Genomic DNA, 23420 nt, shown 5'->3' on the forward strand with positions numbered 1-23420 from the left:
TCACTCGGTGCATCACGGCTGGCGGGGGGTGGGGGAGGGCTCATAGCTCAGCATGTCACAATATGTTTGGAACTAAAAGTTGAAGATGGAAAGTTGATTTTAAATCAATTTAAAAGTGTCATATGCTGTATTCAGCTATGTCTGTTGCTGTAGTAGGCCACACATCTTTTTGTCTTATTCTTCTATTGGTTAGACTTGTTTGTGTTAACTGTTTCTTAAGCACGCATTTATCTTCTTTCTTATTTCCAGGATGTCTGTTACTGTTGTGTTGTCTAATGTACGTGGTATGCTCTGCCGCATGGTCTATTCTATTTCTCAAGTAGTAGTATATGGCATAGTAGTAGCAGGAGAAGTAGCAAAGGAAGTGCTGTTATAAAGTGGCTGTAACAACTGTGGGTCAGTCATTATATTGTAACGTGATATATTGCATCCATTGCTGAGCAACGAAAACAATGGAAATTGTTGAATTCCCACAGCAACAAATTGAATACCAACAGAATGTTGCGTAGGAATATCCATAAAAGCAAATGTTCGCTGTGTAACAATGAAATAACAATAGGAACAGTGCAAACAACAAAAGCATTAAGACAAAATTAACAGACATAATAAAGTTCAGGAAGAATCTGTGAACAAACTAGGAACTTATCATCCATTTTCTTTTATTTCTGCAGTATCAGAAAATCCCAACAACATATAACCAGCATATGTAACATCTGAGACGATAAAACATACAACACAATTTAATATCAACAAAGATTCAACATTTTATATCCAATTCTTATTTACAATAATTTGTTCTATAAATGGACTAAAACCAATACAATTCAGTGTTCTATAAACAACCTACAACCAGAACAATTTCTTGTTCATATATATACTTTAATGGTTCCATGATGGATCTGTAGAAAATGAAGCTTTACAATTTTACTGTACCATCTATATTATACATATTAATGGAAATTCATTACCCTTTCAATGCAATATCTGCATCTTTTAGGGACTGTATATCATAAGATAAAATAAGCAGACACATTGCTCAACAATAATGAAACTTGACTTCATTCATGAGCTGTATATAGTAGTTTGTATATTTTTTGAAATGCTTGGCACAGTAATGAACCTTTGGGTTCCATAAAATGCTGGGAAATTCTTGAGTAGCTGCAGATATGGCGGCTCCTCCAGAAGGGCTCACCTCCATGAGTGAGTGAGTGAGTGAGTGAGTGAGTGAGTGAGTGAGTAAGTAAGTAAGTATATATATATATATATATATTGCTTATGATTGTAACAAATGTTAGTAGTATGCTTGTAATTTTGTAGATTTATTTTGTTAACTTGTATTACCAAATGACTTCTCCAAGTGTTACTATGTAACAAAACAGATGAAATAAAATGAGTGAGTGAGTAAGTAAGTAAGTATATATATATATATATTGCTTATGATTGTAACAAATGTTAGTAGTATGCTTGTAATTTTGTAGATTTATTTTGTTAACTTGTATTACCAAATGACTTCTCCAAGTGTTACTATGTAACAAAACAGATGAAATAAAATGAGTGAGTGAGTAAGTAAGNAAAGAAAATAAGAAAAAGTACAAATAAGAGAAAGAATTATGGAAATAATTACCTGTACTGGGTGCTTAACACATAAGACATTATTTTTATCCTAAATTTTTGTATCCATATTATTTCTAACTTAAATACTGATAATATATTACCTCATATACCTTTCTCTAGCTGGCACATAAAATGAAAAGCAACTTCTGTCAACATTAATTTCCACTATCATCTATGAGTGTCAAGGGTGCAGAAACAGAATCTGGGGCAGATAGTACCCTACAATACTGAAAGGATGAACATTGATAGTACACTTCCCAACCAAATAACACAGAAATTTACTGCTGAAATATGATAGGCCACAAACATGTGGGTCTTCAATTCACATTCCATGTCAATACTTCATGAAAAACTTGGCTCTCTGAGCACACATGGGACCACAGACAGACGCTCCTTCTGCTTGTATCTGTAGAAGCACAACATCCAATTCTCTGTATGAATACACTTTCATTGTTTTACATTTGGAAGGTCCAGCAAAATTATAGCAGTTCCTTACAAACTCCATCAACTTAATCTCAAAGTTCATGTTATTTATGGTTTGTAACCAACACAAAAATATGCAGCTGCAATTCTTAGTTTCTTAAGAAGGCCTCTGCTGCATGGATTTAGTTTGTCATTAGGATTTATTCTGAACCTATTTCACACTTCTATGAGTCAAAGATAACTTATGTAACACAACAAAATACTCATCATGAACTATGTATGTCATTCTGTTATTTAATACACAACGCTTCAATAAATATGATAAATACTAATGTATTACTTGCCAGCCATCACTTAAAATACCAAAAGCAAAGGTACACTTTTCTGCACTTCAAAGACAGAACTTCTGTATAGAATTATAAGTGTTATATTTATGATTTACTGAGGTAGGCCTTAACAGTATTGTCAAACATATGAATTTATAAAACTTGCAAAAATGGTTACTACCATGACTGTTACCAATTTAAGCAGGGAAACCACAAAACTTCTTTGCTGTACTAGGATTGATAGTGGATTAACAAAACATTATTGTCCACAGTGATATTATGTCACAATAAATTAACCAGTCTTGTTTCTGCACAGTGGAGTAACAATTAAAGCCAACACTGCTAGGAAAGTGTAGTCCACCTCTATGAACCAGGATGTTACCCCTTGTGCAGCCAACATTATGGAAGAAAAATCCTGTGTCTGAATCTCCAATATATGAACACTGGAAGTATGTTAGAATAAAATCTAGTAACTTCATAATGATGGCATAATGGTCTACACCACTAACTGATGGCACACCCTCATTCACATAGTAGATGGAGTATAATAAGATTCTCCAAGCAGACAGCTGAAAAAGTATATTACTATATGGCCAGAACACACAACATGTTTCATGTACTAAAAGTCATACAGCAATTAATTTTAAGAACATCTCTTCTGGAACTCAAGTACTAGTACCTTGTTCTTGCGCTGGGTACCAAAATTACTGAAAAGGACAAGTATAGTTACCTCCTAATTATCTGACCACAGACTAACTGATCTGAATCTTATCCATGCATGACATATTTACGCAAATATGTATGAATGTGAACTAGGCTCCTGTCTTGAATAAAAATTAGAATTTGAGATGGAAAAGAGCAGTTCGTATAATTGTATTGGAAATTGGGGAAGGGAATATCACAAGTAGAACTGTTTCCAAATGTCTGAAGTGACACACGTTGAAAGAACAGTCTGGAGTGAAAGGGAGGGACAGATGGGGTACCTGCCAGACATACACTAGTTAAGAACTCAGGATGGGAGGATCATGATGCAAGTTGTGACATTAGTCATGTTAAATTAAGCCACTGGTCTCAGAGCATTCAAATACTTCCATTATCAAAAAAGTTATGTTTTCCCCTCCCATGACATGACAACATCACAGTCTGGTCGGCCAGTCAGGTAAACTGCTGCTGGCCATCACCAGCCCAATTATTCCTGGTTTTGAGAATTAATAAATCCATCACAAGTCAAAAATATAATATTCAGACATGTTTTAGTCCAGTACAGCATAAAAATGTGAAGTCTGGCAAGTATCACACAAAAATCTATTAAAAACTTTCTGACCCAGATGGCATAGATGAATGGTGACAAATAGAACTGCATTCTCAACTTTCAAAGCTGAACTTGAAATGGAATGAATGAAGTACATAGATACTTAATGCCTGCTGACTTCTGTATTCTAACACAAAAATACAGAAATATAAGCCACTATCTTAAGTTCGGTATGCTGTAATCAATACACAAGTTCCACAGTTGTGAATAAATATATATTAACTACAACATACACACACATACCTTCCCCCCCCCCACCCTGAAAATGCAGGACACTGCAATGCAGTATTTACAAGTGCAACTAATAATATTTTGAAGTATGATACCTGTGACATTATCACTTTCAAAGAAAACTAAGTGACAACACTATCTTAAAATCTGAATCATAGTGTGTAATATTACAGCAATATAAAAATTAAGATTTATTTATTGTTTTGTAAATACTTCACTTCAGAATCTGAAACTTCATCTCATGTTTTTCTAATTTTGCTTTATGTAGAATACCTTATCCTGCATACTCAGCATGCTTCAGCATCAACACTCTTTTGTGTTTCCTTCTCCAGTGGAAGTTTCAGTGAGACTATGTTCAGCACTAGTAACTCGGCGAATGGGCTATGAGGACAATACTGAAGTTGCTGACAGTCTCTTCTGAGTATTTTCCAAGTCATCTAATTCAAATTCCTGCAGAATCAACAGAGAACTATTATGAAACATTCTCTTACATTGTCGCTGCAGAAATGAATGGAAATTGCATCTGATGTAATGTCATGAAAATTCTATAACTCCAGAGTTCAGAATATTCCCAAGCAGTTCACAGCTGTTCATGAAATGTTTTACATCCTTACCCAAAGATCTGTCACTGTTTTCACAAGATCCCACACTGAACTATCCAGTTCACTTCATATCCTACTTCTAAAAGTCTAATTCAGTACAGCATTATTTCTTTTAAACATTCTGTATAACACACGAAAAACTAATTACCATATAAAAGTTACTCCTATATATGTACCAACTGAAATAAGGTGATCACACATTATAATTGCTCTGCACATACATGCTAAGAACTTATGCCTCAAGGCCATATCAATTCACCATTCTGGCATAAAATATTTTAATTCTGGAATGTGGACTTTCTTCTCCTAGATAAGGAAGAGGCCAGAGTGTGGGTTAATGGTACTTTTATGAACCACCATCGACTACAAAAATTTTGAGATAAAATATTGCAAATACTGTTGGTGTACGAAAGTACAGAGGGAAGCTGCCATTACGTCAGGAATTACTGGTCAAAACATAAGTGTTGGAATATAGACCTCATTTTACATGAGATTTTTGTCACTATAATGAAGTTCTTGTTGTAAGCTACCACCACATTCATTACATCAGGGTTACACTATATTATAATTTGGTGGAGCTGTGTATCCTTGTAAAGGAAAGCGGTACAACTGTAGCTGAGATATTAAGAACATTTCTAAAATTGTAAGAGGCAAAACTGAAGCAGGGAATATACTGCTAAGCAGTGTCAAGGAGAGATGAAATTTTACATTTCACACTTATACCACGAGGCTAATTTTGAAGAACGGAAAAGAGATAAGTGTGCCAAAAAACCAAGAGATATGAAGGAGTTAAATTTGTACATGAAAAAGTTGAACTGTTTCCACTGATATTCTTATAGTGTTCTCAGGATTATTAGTAAGTTGAAAACACATTTTTAAAAGTGTATAATGATAGTTCATTTGTAAAAACCCTGTATTATCCTTTCAGCTCAGTCCACTGCAACAGTCTTGTGTTTATTCGGCTATTTGTATATTTATGATTAATTAAAATTGTGTAATAATAGTCTGGGCTATGACAATACTGGCGTTAAAATAGTTACTTTATTTGTTTGTTCAACAGTGCTGTCAACAACTCAGACTTCATAGCACTGATATTTACTGTATAACACACAATAAAGGAGACCCACTGCTTTTCCAGGAAATCTAAAGCTCCTAATAACATGTGACACTTGATTTATTAACACATCTAAATTAGTGTTACTAATGTAAGTACTTGAAATCAGTCAGGACTTTCTTAAACAGGTATATGTTTATATGCACGCACGCGGAGTAAACTCTCCATTATACGCCACATACAGGGAGTGGGGCATGATGATAACATGAGGAAAACTATTATGGAACCACACTTTCATGTGATTTTCACAATTTTCCTGTCTTTTAATATTTCAATTTTCTGTTTCAAAATCAAAACAACATGTTTGACTTTAGTTCTTGCGTGAATCTCTTCTCAGTAAACATATGGATGGATGATGCAAGATTTCAGATATAATGGAATAGAACCACATATTCAATGTAATAAAAGGCCATGACTTTTTAATGGTAACACCACGAGATGATGATGATGGTAGCTGAATGTATGCATGTCACAACTTTATTTTTGAATTAACTTCTTAAAATGGTAAATTTTCTTTCAAATTTTTGCAGATTCCATGAGATTCTGGACTCCTGGATATCAGATAGCTTGAAGTTTAAAGAATTAACTAATGCCATGGAGATGAGTTCTTGAAAAGCCACTAATCACTCAGATACTCAAGAATTTCCCAGCATTTTACAGAACCCAGAAGTTCATTACCGTGTCAAAACATGCTGCCACTGGTCCATATCTTGGGTAAGATTAATCAAATTCATACTAAACCATCCTGTTTCTTTGAGTTCACTGTAGATATAGACACAAATTATCGAAGTCTTACGAATATTGTCACAATTTATGTGATGTGTGACTACAGACAGAGTAAAGATTGGTGACTCGGATTTATTGATCACTTATACACATCACTCAGAACTACAAGCACTTACAACACTATAGCTGATTTTCACGCTTCACAAACCATCACAGCAACTACTAAGCCTTTTCCAACCTGCTGAGTCTTCCCAGCTGTTCCTTGGCAACAGCTTCTAACAGTGGAGATTCATCAGCTTCACATGCTTAAGTCCTCTTGTCACAGCCACCCATGCAGAACTCTTGTTAACTGTCATGTGTAACCATTGCTGCGGAAATGTGTTTACCCAGCCATTGCCCAGATATTGGTCTCATATAATTGCCCATTTCACGATTGTTAGCATCTATACACCTTACAATATTGTCACCTGTATCAGTGATCAACATGCAGGTTTGGATTGGTGAACTGATTTATTGGATCTTCACTAGTCATATCAACAATTATTTCTTACGCTCTTTAACATTACAGTAACTATAGCACATAAAGTTTTGAAGGTCTGTTAACACTTCACATCTGAATCCTCACAAATCCTTTCCATGACGGCTTCATGTCCATGACTCACAGCTTCTCAGCTATGACTGACTGCAAATGACCTTCAGTCTCCCTTATAAAACTTCGGCGCAGACCCCCGGAGAAAACACCTATTATTGTAAGATGTGTTTACAGTTCTGTTGCTTAGCACTGGGCATGGTGCAGACAACAATGAAAACAAGTCACATGATAGCTATCTCACCAGTCCACTGGCATGTTGATTGTTGCCTAGCAACAATCTATAAACATTCATCCTATTGTTGCGTGACCTAGCAATGGACTGTTTACCAAGAATATGTCTTTATGAGAACTTGTTTATCAACCCATTTCCAAGCAATGGGTGTACATGTAATACATATTCCTGTTGACCTAGATCTTATTATATACAACCACTGCCAGAATTATCTGATGCATAATATGGTTGCCAAGCAGTGAAACAACAGTGAACATGGTTCATTTCTTGCACTGTAAAAATTCCATTATCTTTGCCAGAAAATCAAACACAGAAACAGACATAATGAACAAAAGGATTTTTATATATATACCTGTGTAAATTATATGAAAAAATATGACTCCATAACAAATAATTCATGTTTAATTTATATGATGGAATAAAAAGTAAAAAAAAAAAGTAAAGTAAAGCTATCCCTGTAATGTAGATACCATAAAGAAAAACACACAAACTTTAATTGACGCAAGTAAAGAGGTTGGTGTAGAAGTAAACACTGAGCAAACTAAGTATATGTTGCTGTCTCATCACCAAAATGCAGGGCAAAATCATGATATAAAGACAGAAAACAGACGTTTTGGAAATGTGGCACAATTCAGATATTTGGGAACAATGATAACGGATCGAAACCTGATTCAGGGGGAAATTAAGAGAAGATTGAACTCGGGTAATGCTTGCTACCATTCAGTCTAGAACCTTTTGTCTTTTTGTCTGCTGTCCAAAAACATAAGAATTTGAATATAGAAAACTATAATTTTGCCTGTGGTTCTGTATGGGTGTGAAACTTGGTCTCTGACATTAAGGGAGGAACATAGACTGAGGGCGTTTGAGAACAGGGTCTTAAGGAAAGCATTTGGACCAAAGAGGGATGAAGTGAGAGGAAGTTGGAGGAAACTACATAATGAGAAGCTTCATAACTTGTACTCTTCTCCAAGTATAATTAGAATGATCAAGTCAAGGAGGATGAAGTGGGCAGGGCACGTAGCATGAATGGGGGAGACCAGGAATGTGTATAGGATATTGGTGGGAAAGCCAGAAGGAAAGAGACCACTGGGAAGACCAAGACATAGGTGGGTGGACAATATTAAAATGGATCTTGGACAGATAGGATGGGATGGTATTGATTGGATTGATCTGGCTCAGGATAATGAACCTTCGGGTTCCATAAAATGTTAGGAAATTCTTGAGTAGCTGCAGAATTTGCAGCTCCTCCAGAAGGGCTCAGCTCCATGAATAAGTAAGTAAAGCTATCCTTGTAACAGGTCGTGAAGGCCCATAGGGTTGTGAGACACTGAGGGTCCCACATTAACTAGACAATTGGATCAAAGATGGTGGTAAGGTTGTCAGCCTTACGTGCCGGCCACACATTACTCCCCAGGAAAATTATTTAATTAATGGCATATACAACAAAATCCAAGCAATAAATACAATTTTTATAATTTTTTCTCTATAAATTGCTATAATGACTGAGAAGATATTGAAAAAACTGTACGAACAATGTCTGAGGCAACATTCTACTGAGGTATCCTCAAACCAGTGTCAGCTATAGCTAGCAACTTCTGTCATTCATATTCAGAAGGTAATGCATGGTTGCATTCCTTTACAGTACTCTGGTAAACAGCAATATTCAAGCATGTTATTTTCAGTACTGAAAATATGCCTTCTTTCATTTTAACCCCTGCCTTCTACCATTTGAAACCACATGAATTTACTGGTTGTAGATGGCAAATACATTCTTTAAGATAGTTTAGTAATTACAAACCTATACAGACAAAGTTCAGGAAAAAGTCACTCCTCACAAATGTTTTCCAAATCAGTACAGTACAGTGAACATTTACAGCACTGAACACCCGCCATCAAGCAGGCACTGCTGTGGAAAATAAATTGCTGAATTTTGCAAGGCTTATTCAATGTGCTGGTCATTCTGATTTTTCATATTTTTTATTCTAACCTAAATACTGTAAATGTTGTGTTAAATAGATTATTCTCGTGTTTAATTTCCATGGAAACAATGTGAGAATCACAAAATAATAAATATTGCCCTGTTTAGACTAATTGTATTATGACAACAAAATTTTCAACATTTTATGTACCTATTCATGAGGGAATAACAAATGAATGTAGAGGGTGCTTCTAATTTCTTTGAAACACCACTCTACTCTAATTCTTTCCATTTCTTTACACTGACTTTCACCAAAGTTCCCATATTAAAGTTTCAGTTCTTTGGTACCCAGTCTCCACAAATGAAATGCAGTAATTCTTACCGAAGTTGGAGGCAATGATATGGAAGGAAGAGGTGACTGTGAAGCATCCTCCAGCTCCTCTGCTGCTTTCAGCAGCTGGTTCTGCATCTCCCTTGCTTCAACCAGAAATATACTCTCCTTAACTTCCTTGGAGCTGTACTTGTCAATTCTAATTGAAAAGCAATCACAAGACACAAGTATGAGTACAAAACTAAAGAAATATAGGAAGCAGCACTATCGCAAAATTATCTATGACATCTTCCAACTTAACCTGCCACTTCCTACTTGGTACATACTGTGTTTCTATAATTACAAAGGTGAATGAGAAAGTTGCAATCAATTTTTTATTAAATAATACAATTACAATGAGTATGAAGAACAGCATCAGTTTTCTATATAGTCCCCACCCTTTTCAACATACTTAGTGCAGCAGTCCAAAAGCTTCTGTATGCCATCAGAAAGAAATGTTTTTGGTTGAGTGACAAGCCATGCATGCACAGCTTCTTTCAGTTCTTGGTCACTGGTAAAATGGAGGTCTCCCTAAGTGTCTCTGAGTGGACCAAACAAGTGCTAGAAAAAGCCAGACCAGGACTATATGGAGCATCCTTCAACACCTCTAAGTTCAGTTGGTGCAGGCTTTCAATGGTGTGTGGACAACAACATTGCAACACCTTTCAACAACAGTTCTAAGCATTTTCTTAAATAGCTGGTTTCAAATGGTCCCAAAGTATTTCGCTAAAATGGCCACTCTTGTGCCACTCTCTTGGTAGTGTTCCAGAATTAGCCATGTGCATCCTAAAAAAGTGTCACCAACACTTTTTCTGCTGATGGTTGAGTTCTGAACTTTTTCTTGAATGGTGAAAGCAGTCTTCTGGGATTTGGCACCGTGTATATGTGGTGTTAACCAAATCCCAGAAGACTGCTTTCTTCATAGTCACCGCCGTGAAAGCCTCAAATCTTACATTCTTGAATGGTGTTTGCTTTCTGGAGTGTAATGGTTGATCTATGTCTTGTCCCCAGTCATAGTCTCTCAAAAGTGTCATATTCATTGTGAGAATGGTTCGATAGGCCTTTGCAGATTGTAAAAACAGTTGTTCTCTGCTCTCCTGCACAAACTTAATAAAATCTGAATCAGTCTTGAATGAATCCACAAGCATAACCATGACTGACATGCATACAATGCACCATTTCATTCATAGCAACCCATCAATTATTCAGAATCATGGCATACACTCATTCTGTTTTCCTCTGTAGTGGATATGGCCAGGTCTCCTGATTGTTCTTCAACAATGACATTTGTGTGGTAGTTTTTTAACATGGTTCTCTAGTCATATATACGAGGGGGTACCCAAAAGAAACCGAACTTATTTTTTTTAAACTTATTTATTCAAATTTTAAGCACAAACCTTCAATTCCCTTCAAAGTACTCTCCACTTACACCAATACACTAGTCTAGTGTTTTATTCCATTTTTCAAAACATTGTCTAAATTCATCTTTTGAGATGCTTGACAGCGCCTCTGTCATTTTTTCCTTTCATGTCTCTTTTCATTTGAGGAAACAAAAAAAAAGTCGCACGGGGCAAGGTCGGGTGAGTATGGAGGGTGAGGAACAGGGGTCATACCATTTTTGGTCAAGAATTGTCGTACAGACAGGGCTGTGTGAGCAGGGGCATTGTCATGATGGAAAAACCAGTCACCCGACTGCCACAAATCTGGCCGCTGAGCTCCAAGTCACTCCCGACAGCTCCACAATTTCTTCAATGGTCCGTCGTCGATCTTCCTTGATGATTTCACGAATTTTTTCAACATTTTCATGTGTTCGGGCCGTGGAAGGACGACCAGAATGAGGTTTGTCATCAATTGACATTTCACCATTTTTGAAACGGGAAAACCACTCAAACACTTGAGTTTTCCCCATAGCATCATCCTTGTACGCCGTTTTTAACATTTCATTAGTTTCTGTTCCACTTTTCCCAAGCAAAAAGCAGAATTTCACTGCCGCATGCTGTTCACAAAAATCAGCCATTGCAAAAACGACGATCACACAAAACAGCTGTCACTATAAACTCTGCCGAAACTAGTCGTTACCTTCTGAAGCAATGGTAGTCGGCTTATCGACTCGGGAATGTTGGCTCTATGCGCTCATAGCGGAAAAACGCAGTACTACAAAAGCTCTGCCCACAAAAAAATTAGTTCTGTTTCTTTTGGGTACCCCATCGTACAGTGCTGCAATAAAGAACTGTTTCATTTTGTGGTGAATGTGTGTGATGGATTTCTGCCCCTGATACACCTTTAGTCCCCTCAAAAAATTGCATCACTGCATGCTGCTCATCTTTGGTTTGTAGGGAGAGCAAAGCAACTATGTTAATTCTGCTACAACACTACAACTGGCCAGTGAAGGTCAGAAGTATTTCACAATCACGTAAGGATTTCATGAAAAAAAAAACAGTGCAACCTACACAACAAACTTTAAAATAAATCACTGCAGAACCTTTCTAACTCACCTACATAATTTGTAAATGTTCTGGGTTCTATTATTTCATAACACACCCACTGCATGTGATACGTTACATTTGAAGAAATGACAAAACAATACAATTTAACGTTTATAAATAGTGAAGGCATAAGAAGTAAGTAAATTCCTTCCACGCTGAACACTACTGCTCAACCCCTCAGAACTGGTTAAGAAAGAGTGGTCCACTCATCAACATGTAACACGTTTCTTCTCTGTTTACAAAAGTGGAAAACAACACAACCCAACCGAATTTTGAAAATGTCTAGGTAAATCACAATTCACATTCAAATTTTAACAGTGAAAAATAAACCACAAGATGCTAAACATATCATGTTACAATGAAAAAGAAAATTTGTCACTGTGCCTTGACAGTGTCTTTCAACTATACACACTCATAGCATGGACTATTACCTTTTATATACTTGACAGTTGCATTGATAACATCATACAGCACAGGTTACTGATTCCCTTGCACTGACTGCCTTACATATCCCTCAGAATTAACTGAACCTGAATAAAAGACATGATCCAAAATCCCGCTCACATTCTACATGCACAAAACACCAACTTTTACATCATGGAGTGGAACTTCCCACCCACTTTATCTTTCCTGAATACCCGTATAATACTTTCTGAAGAATACAAATTATGAAGCACTTTACTCTGTAATTTTCCCCATCCTCCTGTTACTTCCTCTCTCTTAAATGCAAATACTCCCCTTAGCATTTTGTTCTTGAACACCCATGACCTATGTTCTTTCCTTAACGTGAAAAGACTATCAAAACCATAAAAAAAAAAGTAAGTTACAATTTTATAAATACAACCTTCAGGGTTTCAGAATACAAGAAGACAAAAGATACTTAATGGTAGCAAGCACTCCTTAAATTTAATATGCTCTTAATTTATAAGTGAATTAATAGTTTTATGTTTCATACTTGTCATAAATAACACCATGAATACCAAGCTGTTTAAGATGCTTGATTGTGGCAGGATTGTTGTTATCATCACCCCAACAGAAGATGATAAGCCCTGCATCCATCACCATTTTCACTTGGGTTGTGTCTCGTAGAATGTCTTCTGTATGAGCATTAATACCCTAGAGACATATTTACTGTGTAAACATAGCTGTTTCATGAGAACTGTAATATTTTTCTAAACAAATGAAATATAGCTGTGTCAAATGTGATGTGAACTCATAATATACCTCATTACAGTGTGGATAAACTATACCAACTGTGTAACTTGATGAAGAAGAGGTTGTGCTCAAGAAGTTTACAGTTGCTCAACTGATCAAGAACTTCCCTGCCATTTATGCAATCCAGAAGATTATAATATTCACAAGAGCTCAGGAATGAAAACTTTACTCCACCAAATTAATTCAGTTCACAGTCTATTTCTTTGAAGTTTTCCTTAATCTTATCTTCCGATTTTTGCAAAGTTTTCCAAGTGGTGTTTTCCTTCCATGTTTTCTGAGCAGAACTCTGTACACATTTCTCATCTCTCCTCTGCATGCCACATGCTGCGCCAGCCATTTCACTGCCATTCATACGATCACCCTAATATTTTACAAAACCTGTCTCAACAAAATACTGTTAGAGCTCCTAACAGACACTACAGCTTCAGTTGGGATTCAACATTCAATTCAAATCCATACAGATACAGTCCAAAAGTAACTTCAAGGAACAGTTTTTAAAGTATTTAATATTTACCTTGTGGATGTATCACTAAAGGGCAGCTGCTACTACACAAAGACAAAATATATACTTAATGGCAAATTAAAACATTCACAGTGGACTCAAAAAATATGTCAGTGCACTCCATTATAATGTCCTCAAATACCTGATATAACAATATGACCAATAAACTAGTGTTATGTGAGTGTCATCTTTACTGTAATTTGAAAGACAAAGAAAAGAAAGAAAATAAACAAGGAGAAAAGAGAAGAAGAAGCAACAGACATCTTCCAAACATTCGTGTATTTTTTGTTTCCTGTTATTCAGTTTGTTATACCATAACCCAAGCGATGAATGTACTGTAATTCAGTATGGCAAACAGGCATATACATCGTAATAAAGAAACTTCTTACAGTTAAATACATATTTAAAAACTTCAACTCACAAGTATTCCAGCACTAATAGCATAGTTCACAGCCATTGACATAGTCTGTGTCCGAGGATCCCTGTAAGCAGGATATTTTTTTGTCACTCCCTGAGTTAGGAAGATGACAGGATACTTGTTCTGTTTAAGACGAAGCCTGCAACAGTACATCACTATAAGTACTTACTATAGACTAACAAGTTGAAAGACACTAATATTTCCCAAATATGTTGGAGTTTCTGTATCTTGAACTAGCCTTAATGTAAATTTATAAGTTTCAAATATATTCTTGACAGACATTAATTTGTCTGGGACACTCTATTCAGTTTGTTTCTGGGGTCCAACCAATGAGTACCAGAGGTAAAGTGACCAATACATGCTAACCACTCACCTAAATCCAGTGCTGAGGTTAAGAATGCGTGAAGCTTTACCTCCAGTCTTCCATATGTTTTCACAATGCGGAACTTTGGCATAAGCACAACTTTATCTTTACCTTTGGTTATGGTAAAGATAATACACAGCTTTGAAGTTTCTGATATATTTCACAGTAATTTTTTAAATATTACACGTATTGAAAAACTTTGGAATTGAGGCTCTCACAGTGTTGGTTATGAAGAGTTATACCCCAGAGCACTCCTCACATTGAAAAGTGTTTAAAAAATAATGCTACAGATCTTAATCAGACTTACATTCCATGTCATGTACTACTCTGAGTTGTTCTTCAGACAACTGCTGAACCTGTGTCATGGCTTCATGTAGAGTAAGGTTACACTGAACTGACAGGACAAAAATGAACATGGAAATCAAGAGGGAGGGGGAGGGGATTTATGTCAGAACCTTTAGCATGGAATGAAACTATAAAATGAAAATTCACAGAGTAATTTTGGAAATGAAACACACAGATGGGTAGACATATGGATATGATCTTCCCAGCACGTACTAATTTCGTGAAAATAATGCATTAAAAGTAATAACACAACTGATAACTAACATTGTGCAGATGTCTGGATGGAAGCATGAGAATATGATCTTACGACTGCCTGCAGAATGGAGAACCACCTTAAGAATAGTGTCCAGATACATGTTCAGGTCAAATGGGTGGTTCAGCTCATATGTACCATCCTGTAAGCAAGACATAACACTAAAATAAAATTCTGCAACCTATCTGCCAATGTTTCTATGCAAGATCAAAGGAAATAAACTCTCTTCCAAAGGGTAATATGGTTCACTGTCAATGTTATTTTACTTCATAATAAACCCCGTTATTGAATAATAAATCCATTGTGAACAGTAATTATCTTTCACATCCTCTTCCTCAGTGTTTTTAAGTGTTTTCTTTACAGATATAATCCCAGAAACGGTGACTGTCTTTGCTGAAGAACAAAAGCATGATTTGCTCCCAACAAATATAGAAAGACATACCTTCAGCTGCATGGTCCATTTGATCTCAATATTGAATCCCACATGAGGGTCAACAGAGTCTAACGCCCTATGTAGGGTTGGGAATGGTTGATGCTCCTCCAAGTCTTCATCAAAGAAGCGCTGACTTTTATTCTTCCCTTCAGCCAAGTGGTACACCTGGTGGTTTTAATGAAGATCAGTACCAGTTTCTGTGAAATACTGACTGCTGGGCATTTTGCTTTGAATACATGGAAGCTGACATAAAAATTCTAAGACTGATTTTGATAAATATCAATTACACACATTAGAGGGTTAACAGGCTACAGCTGAAAAGTGTTTCTAACTTCACATTGACAGGAGAGAAATCATTGCTATCAACTGCGAGAAAACACTGTACTGTGTACACGTTATTAGTGACCACTGCATAGTCAAATGAATGACATTAAGGAATGCATGTGCATTAAGTTCTCACAAAACTTGGAAAGAAGGCCACAGAAACCTATGAAATGTGCAAGCATGCATATGGAGAAGAAACTGTCAACTGCACCACCATCTGAGTGGTTTATTCAACTTGAAAAGGAAACAACTTCGCTGAAAGATGAATCATGCCTTGTCCAGCATCAGAGCAAACAGAGGGAACCACTGTTTTATGTTTTTAATAATACTGACAGTGACAGTCAATTTGGCCGTTCTGAAATATCTGAGGGATAGGGCTTGAAAGAAACAGCTTGAGAACATGGATGCTGGATCATAACAATGCATTGGATCACTTTCTCATTCAATCTTTACCAGATACAGCACCTAGTGACTTTCAAATGAAAAAGAAATTACAGAAGGTGTCTAGAGATTACCCTAAATGTCATACAGGTACTGAATACCCAAAAGATGAGTACCAGAAATGCTTCAACAAGTACATAAACCACTGATATCATTTTGTTAAATTTGGAGACAACTTTGAAGGCTTTAAATCCAACTAACAGGCAAGTGCCCAGAATTTTATGATCTGCCTTTTTATTATATTTGTATACAGGTATCCATGACTATGTATCATTAAGTTAAGAATAAGAAAGTACACAATATGAACAGTTAAAAGTATAATAGGTCTGTAATGGGTGCTGTAAGGATAATTCTTATATAACAAAAACAGGCACACATCCTGGACATCACAAGACGTGAAATCACATTACTAAAACAGAAAGAGGTAATATTCTTTTGTGAACTTTTACAATTTATGGACAGTGATAAATAACAGGGTACAATAAACATGTTTCAGGCACTCAGTACACTCAGTAGATATAGCATCCAGTTTCCAGGACCTCCAATATTACGAGGGACGTTCAAGTTCTAAGGTCTCCAATCTTTTTTCTCAGGACTGGAAGCAGATAGACACATGCGGTTTAGTTTAAAATATGTGTGCACTCTTTGTGAATGCGTGACAGAGATGGCAGCACTGTATGGCACACAGAACTCTAGTGGCGGCGGTGATAGTGAGGAGTGTTTTGGATACCTAAAATGGCGATGATTTTGTTACAAGAACAGCGAGTTATCACTCGTTTTCTCCACTTGCGTGGTGCGGCACCCATTGAAATTCATCGCCAGTTGAGTGAGACATGTGGTGATGGTGTCATGAACGTGAAAAATGTGCGTTCATGGGTGCGACAGTTCAAAGAAGGCCGAATGTCGTGTGACAACGAACCAAAACAATCTCGACCTTGCACCAGCCAGTGTGACAACATGGTCGAGCAAGTTGAGAAAGGTGTTTTGGAGGATCGCTGATTGAGTGTGGAAAACATCGCCTCCAAAGTTGGCATTTCCGTGGGATCTCTGCACACAATCCTGCATGAAGACCTGCGAATGCGGAAAGTGTCCTCCAGGCGGGTGCCACGAATGCTGGCGGACGACCACAAGGCTGCGCGCATGGCAATTTGCCAGGCGATGTTGACATATGATGAAGGCATGAATGGGACTTTCTTTTCATCAATTGTGACAATGGATGAGACATGGATGCAGTTTTTCAATCCTGAAACGAAGCGCCAGTCAGCTCAATGGAAGCACACAGACTCACCACCACCAAAAAATTTTGGGTAAGCGCCAGTGCTGATAAAATGATGGTGGCCATGTATTGGGACAGCGATGGCATGATCCTTACTCACTGTGTTCCAAAGGGCACTACGGTGACAGGTGCATCCTACAAAGATATTTTTAAGAACAAGCTCCTTCCAGCACTGCGAGAAAAATGGCTGGAAAAGGCTGAACGTGTGCTCTTTCACCAGGACAATGCACCAGCGCATCGGGTGTAGGCAATGCAGTAGTTTCTTCATGAAAACAACCTTGAAGTGGTTTCTCATGCTCCCTACTCACCTGACCTGGCTTCTAGCGATTTTTGGCTTTTCCCAATGATGAAAGACACTCTCCGTGGTCGCACATTCACCAGTCATGCCGCTATTGCATCAGCGATTTTCCAGTGGTCAAAACTGACTCCTTCAGAAGCGTTCACAGTGGCCATGGAATCATGGCGTCAACATTGTGAAAAATGTGTACGGATGCAGGGAGATTACCTTGAAAATTGACAGACGTTTCAAATTTTTTGTATGATAATTGTGTGAGAAAAGAAATCGGAGACCTTAGAACTTGAACGCACCATGTATCAATGGGTAGCTCAAAACCTTCACACAAGTGGTTATTTCCTGACTCTCAGAAAAAAAGAAGGCAAAATGGTCACATTCGGCTCCTTTGTATCCCATCATTTATATGACAACAATATGCACACCTTATATTTGTGGCATATCATCACCTGGGTGTTCAAGTGCACTATGTCCAGCAATATCATTTTTGGGAAACTGAGTCTGAAGCTGGGGAATCAACCATAGTTTAATCATGACTGAACAAAACATATTCTGAAATCTCACACTTGGAAGTAGCAAAACTGACAGAGATCAGAGAAGTGCATTATGTCATTTTTGCCCAAACATTGAAACAGAACACTACCCAAATAGCAATCTAATAAGCTATGCTATATCAAACAAGGCATTAGTTAAATAATGCAAAAAACTTAGTAGGAGATAATCAGTCCAATTAACTTCATTCTATATGATCTGCATTCGTGACAAAAAACAGTGACTAATTCCTAAAACCAGTGATAATGCTTGTAGCATTTTTCTCTTGTATGTGACCTTAAAGGTGAATACTGTGAAAACAACAGTGTGCCTGTACAGATGGTGATGTATCATCTCTGCCTTGCCGACTAGTAACATAACAGTTTACATTTGCAGTTATTCATTCTAAATATTAACCTCAGTCCTGTTATACAATTAACTGGTTATTTTTCAGACCTCTTCAAACCTCCACAACCTTCAGCTAAACTATTTGGTACAGGGGCTTCACTGAAGAACAGACAGTTACTAGATTGATAGTTCCCTGGGATGACATAACCTGAATATTAACCATTATCACTACAAATGCTCATCACCATCTTGTACCCTCAGTCATTCAATTTGGGTAACCTCAGCACAACCTATACTTCTAACGTCCATTTTAACATCTTCTCTCAAGATGTCCCTTCCTCTAAGACATTTTAACTAAAATTTTGTATGGACATAGTTTTCCCATGCATGTTTCAGTCACACTCATTTCATAATTCAATAAATCCACATGTGAAAATGTGGGTAGATGTGGGCAGATGCCATCTACCTAGTTCCTAAGCCATATTTTAAAGTATTTTCTGTACCTAAAGCTGTTCCAAAGAGTGAGATGTATAGAAACAAATCCCCTATAGCTAACATCAGGAATTTCACAGCAACAAACAGCAAATGAGGATTAACTGATATTATACCTTTAGATGCTGTAACTGTTCCAGTGTAAGCTCCTTCACTGGTAACTCTAGCATGTCATGCTCTGCCAGCTGCTTCTTGTGCTTCAATGCAATGCACACATGAAAGTCATGGTACAAGACTGGTATTAAGTCCTTTGAAAGCTGAATATCAAACTCTACCAAATCAGCTCCTGCTGAAGCTGCATTCTTCAGTGATGCTATTGTGTTTTCACGGACATCTGCGCATCTTCAGTGTAGGAAAAGAATGTTATGATATGAGGCATGACAATAAAATAACAAGAATGAGGCAATGCACATTGAGTAACAATATCTTTCAGACTTCTTTCTTGTACAAAAGCAGTATGAATTTTACTCACATAGCATTATGTTCCTTTGTCAAAAAACAGTTGACACAGTCTGTGAAAGCTATTACACATCATCTTTAGGTAAAACTGGTGAAAAATCAATCACATAAAAATGGTGCAACAAATTTATGGAGATGCAATGGTGTCAAGAAAAAGTTTCTTAGCTACATGTATCTTGTTCTGATGCAGTATAAAAAGGTAAAGTTGTCCCTGGGCTTAATTAATTAAGCACTATACCATGAAGGCATATGGGGGAGTGGATGTATAGACCCACGTTTTCTTGACCTCGGCACTAGTTGGAGGTGAGTGGTCAGTTTCACGGCCTGGCCGCTTCAACCCCGGGGAAAGAGCCCCTGGTACCCATTGAATAGGAGGCTGCAGTCTGGACAAGATTGAGAAGTGAGAACTATTGACCCTAATGGAACTTGAACTCTGACCCCTTGGTCGTCCAGCCCATTGCCAGTCGCTATACGAATTTCGCTATCCCAGCTCTGTCACAACAGAGGTTTCATGAACATTAATAGGAAACACTGTACATATTTGCAATTGTCTATATAAAGAGCTTATATCTTAAAATTATAGTCAAATATACAACTTAATTACATCAAGATTTAATACTAGTGGTTTAATTATATATGATCCAGTTGTGAGAAGCAGTGTGTATGTATGTGCATATATAACTATGTAATTACAAAAATCCAAATGTATGACAATACTTGTACTTACCTGTAAGATGTCATATTTTTATGTAGTGATCCAGTTTGGCTTGTGGAGTGTGTGACAAAAGACTACATTAGACACACACACACAAGCACACGCACACACACACAGTGTGTTCCAAGTGGAAAGGTCAAGATTCTGGGAGGTTACAGTATCGGTCATTCTAAGCAAAAAAAAAGAAGTGTATATGTACATGCATTCTATTCTGAATGGTGTCCAAGATAGAGCTACTTCACTGTACAGTTCCAAAATTGTTGATAAGAATGAGATATTATGTACTGTTCCTCACACCAGTATCTACTGACAAAGTTGTTGAAGTTTACCTACTATAATAATTTTTTTAAAATCCCATCAACATCAATGCACTTTGCAGTCTGTGTGAGGACATGGCATGTTGCTCGTTTGAGTATATCTTGACATTCTTTTATGCTGGCAATAACATTCATTATGCAATCGAACAGTTCGTCTTGTGTATCCACTTTTCTCCTCTGTACTTTACTCTTCAACCAACCACATAAAAAAGAACCTAAGGGGGTTAGGTCTAGAGATCTTGGTGGCCAGTTAATGGTACTGCCACAACCAATCTACCGATTGGGGAAAGTGTTACTGAGATGTTGCATCACAAGTTGGGTATAACGAGAAAGGGCTCTGTCATGTTGAAAGTATATAGGGATCCGTGTAGACAAAGGAACATCTTCTAGTTGTTCTGACAATCGATTTTGCATAAAGTCTAGGTAATTATGTCCTGTCATAAGATCGTCTAAAATAACAGGACCAATCAACATGTCACTGATCATTCCGCACCACACATTCATAGAAAAACGATGCTGAAAATTTGTTTTCAGAGTACCATGTGGATTATTACGAGACTATCATTGTAAGTTGTGTGTGTTGTTGATTCCAATAAGGGTGAAAGTAGCTTCATCACTGAAGAGTATTAATGGAAGATACTGGAGATTAGTATGTAACCAATGACAAAATTCTAGATGCAAGGCACTGTCACCTGGGTGTAAACTTTGCACATGCTGTGAGTGAAATGGGCACAAGCCATCATCATGAATGCTCAACATACATGTGTTCATGGAACACTGAGACGTGTAAAAAGTATTTGCATGCTAGTAGTTTGGCTACGCTGTACCATTTCAAGAATATTTTCCTGTTCCTTCACATGTTGCTGATGCGCCCATTCTGATCAAACAGGAACACTGGGAAGGCTACCACATTCATGGAATATATTGAACACCTTGGAAAATTCTCTATGATCTGGAATTCTGTTCACAAGAAACCACTGATGGTTTTCTTCAACAGCAGCAGTGGCACTACCATAGCAGAAGCCATAAACATATAGCATATCAGTGTATTTAACATCTGTGAAGATGTGTGACATGTTTTCACAACACTCCTACAATATCACTATCAACAGAAACAACAGCCAACTGACACTTCACACCAATTCACATGCTTCTGATAGTGGCACAGTATGGCAGGAGGGAAGGACATTGGGCATCAAATCCAAACTACTGCAGAATGAAACTGCTCTAACTCAGAAACCATTTGGAAAAGGACATATGCACATATACACTTTTTTGCCTAGAATGACATACTATAATCTCCCAGAACAGTGACTTTTCCTCCTTGGCTGCCCTATATATAACGAGTTAAGAGGGTATGTACAGGGTGATTCAGAAAGATGGACACAATTTCAATTGGCTATATTTCCTGAATTATATGTTGCATTTTAATTCTGTAAATTACATTTGATTATACACACATGGAGGTTTATAGATGTTCAATGTGCCCCCCTCCGGCTGCATGGATAACATCTAGACGTTAGCTGAATTCATCTCACACTCGATGACAAATATCTTGCGCCTGGGCTTTTACCCTTACACAGAGAGCCAGTTTCATCAAATTGTTAATTCCAACGATAAATGCTCTTCCTCGTTGGAGGTTGGATGTTAAACTTACGACGAAATGCACACTGCACCCAGTCGCAGACTCACTTTTACTGAACTCACGAATGCAAAAATTCTTGTGTTGCATAGTAGCCATCTCGCTTACAACTGGCGCGGTGCTGGAGTGCTCTAGCGATAATATTAGAAACTTTACAACATCCTCTTTTAAATGTACTTTACAGAATTCAAATGCAACATATAGTTCAGGAAATATAGCCAATTGAAATTGTGTCCATCTTTCTGAATCACTCTGTATATATGTCAAAAAGATGTTCCTATGATTGCCTTCATAGGCTCTTTGTTCATCTATCAATTTGATGCACTGGTTTATATACATACTTACTTACTTATTTACTCATGGAGCTGAGCCCTTCTTGAGGAGCCGCCAATTCAGCAGCTACTCAAAATTTTCCCAGCATTTTATGGAACCCAAAGGTTCATTACCGTGTTCACAAGAGCCCTCCACTGGTCCCTATCCTGAGCCAGATCAATCCAATCAATACCATCCCATCCTATCTCTCCAAGATCCATTCTAATATTATCCACCCGCCTACACCTTGGTCGTCCCTGTGGTCTCTTTCATTCCAGCTTTTCCACCAATATCCTATACACATTCCTTGTCTCCCCCATTCATGCTACCTGACCTGCCCACCTCATCCTCCTTGACTTGATCATTCTAATTATACTTGGAGAAGAGTACAAGTTATGAAGCTCCTCATTATGCAGTTTTCTCCAACTTCCTGTCACTTCATCCCTCTTTGGTCCAAATGCTTTCCTTAACACCCTGTTCTCAAACGCCCTCAATCTATGTTCCTCCCTTAATGTCAGAGACAAAGTTTCATACCCATATAACCGCACACTGCCGTCACTTCTCACAACCGTTGTTCACCACTTCTCGTGACCGTTGCCTATCTATCTTTATGTTTATTTATTGTTTGCCCGCTTCGGTAGAACACTTTTGACTCTTCTCAGGGTTGTGCCACGGTAATAACTGGGGCAACGCGGAGACTGCACATTTAAAACTAGTCCACTGATACAAATAAATACTCTATTTCTGCTTAATCACAATATTGTTTATTTCAAAGTCAAACTATAACTTTATCGG

The 23420-nt window shown here is 37.4% G+C and overlaps 1 protein-coding gene across 1 annotated transcript in view; it reads right to left on the bottom strand.

Moving 5' to 3' along the window:
- Nucleotides 1-4315: 4315 nt before the first annotated feature.
- The window catches only part of LOC111866397 (glycerophosphocholine phosphodiesterase GPCPD1), a gene marked incomplete at its 3' end in the record, with an annotated part of 56870 nt that continues 37765 nt past the window's right edge, over nucleotides 4316-23420 (bottom strand). The window contains 7 exon segments of the mRNA XM_023855299.2: nucleotides 4316-4356; nucleotides 9473-9620; nucleotides 12902-13062; nucleotides 14085-14220; nucleotides 15055-15185; nucleotides 15486-15641; nucleotides 19297-19522. Coding sequence (XP_023711067.2) covers nucleotides 4316-4356; nucleotides 9473-9620; nucleotides 12902-13062; nucleotides 14085-14220; nucleotides 15055-15185; nucleotides 15486-15641; nucleotides 19297-19522 — 999 coding nt within the window.

This window comes from Cryptotermes secundus, unplaced genomic scaffold, assembly GCF_002891405.2.
Source record: "Cryptotermes secundus unplaced genomic scaffold, Csec_1.0 scaffold41, whole genome shotgun sequence".
NCBI lineage: Eukaryota > Metazoa > Arthropoda > Insecta > Blattodea > Kalotermitidae > Cryptotermes > Cryptotermes secundus.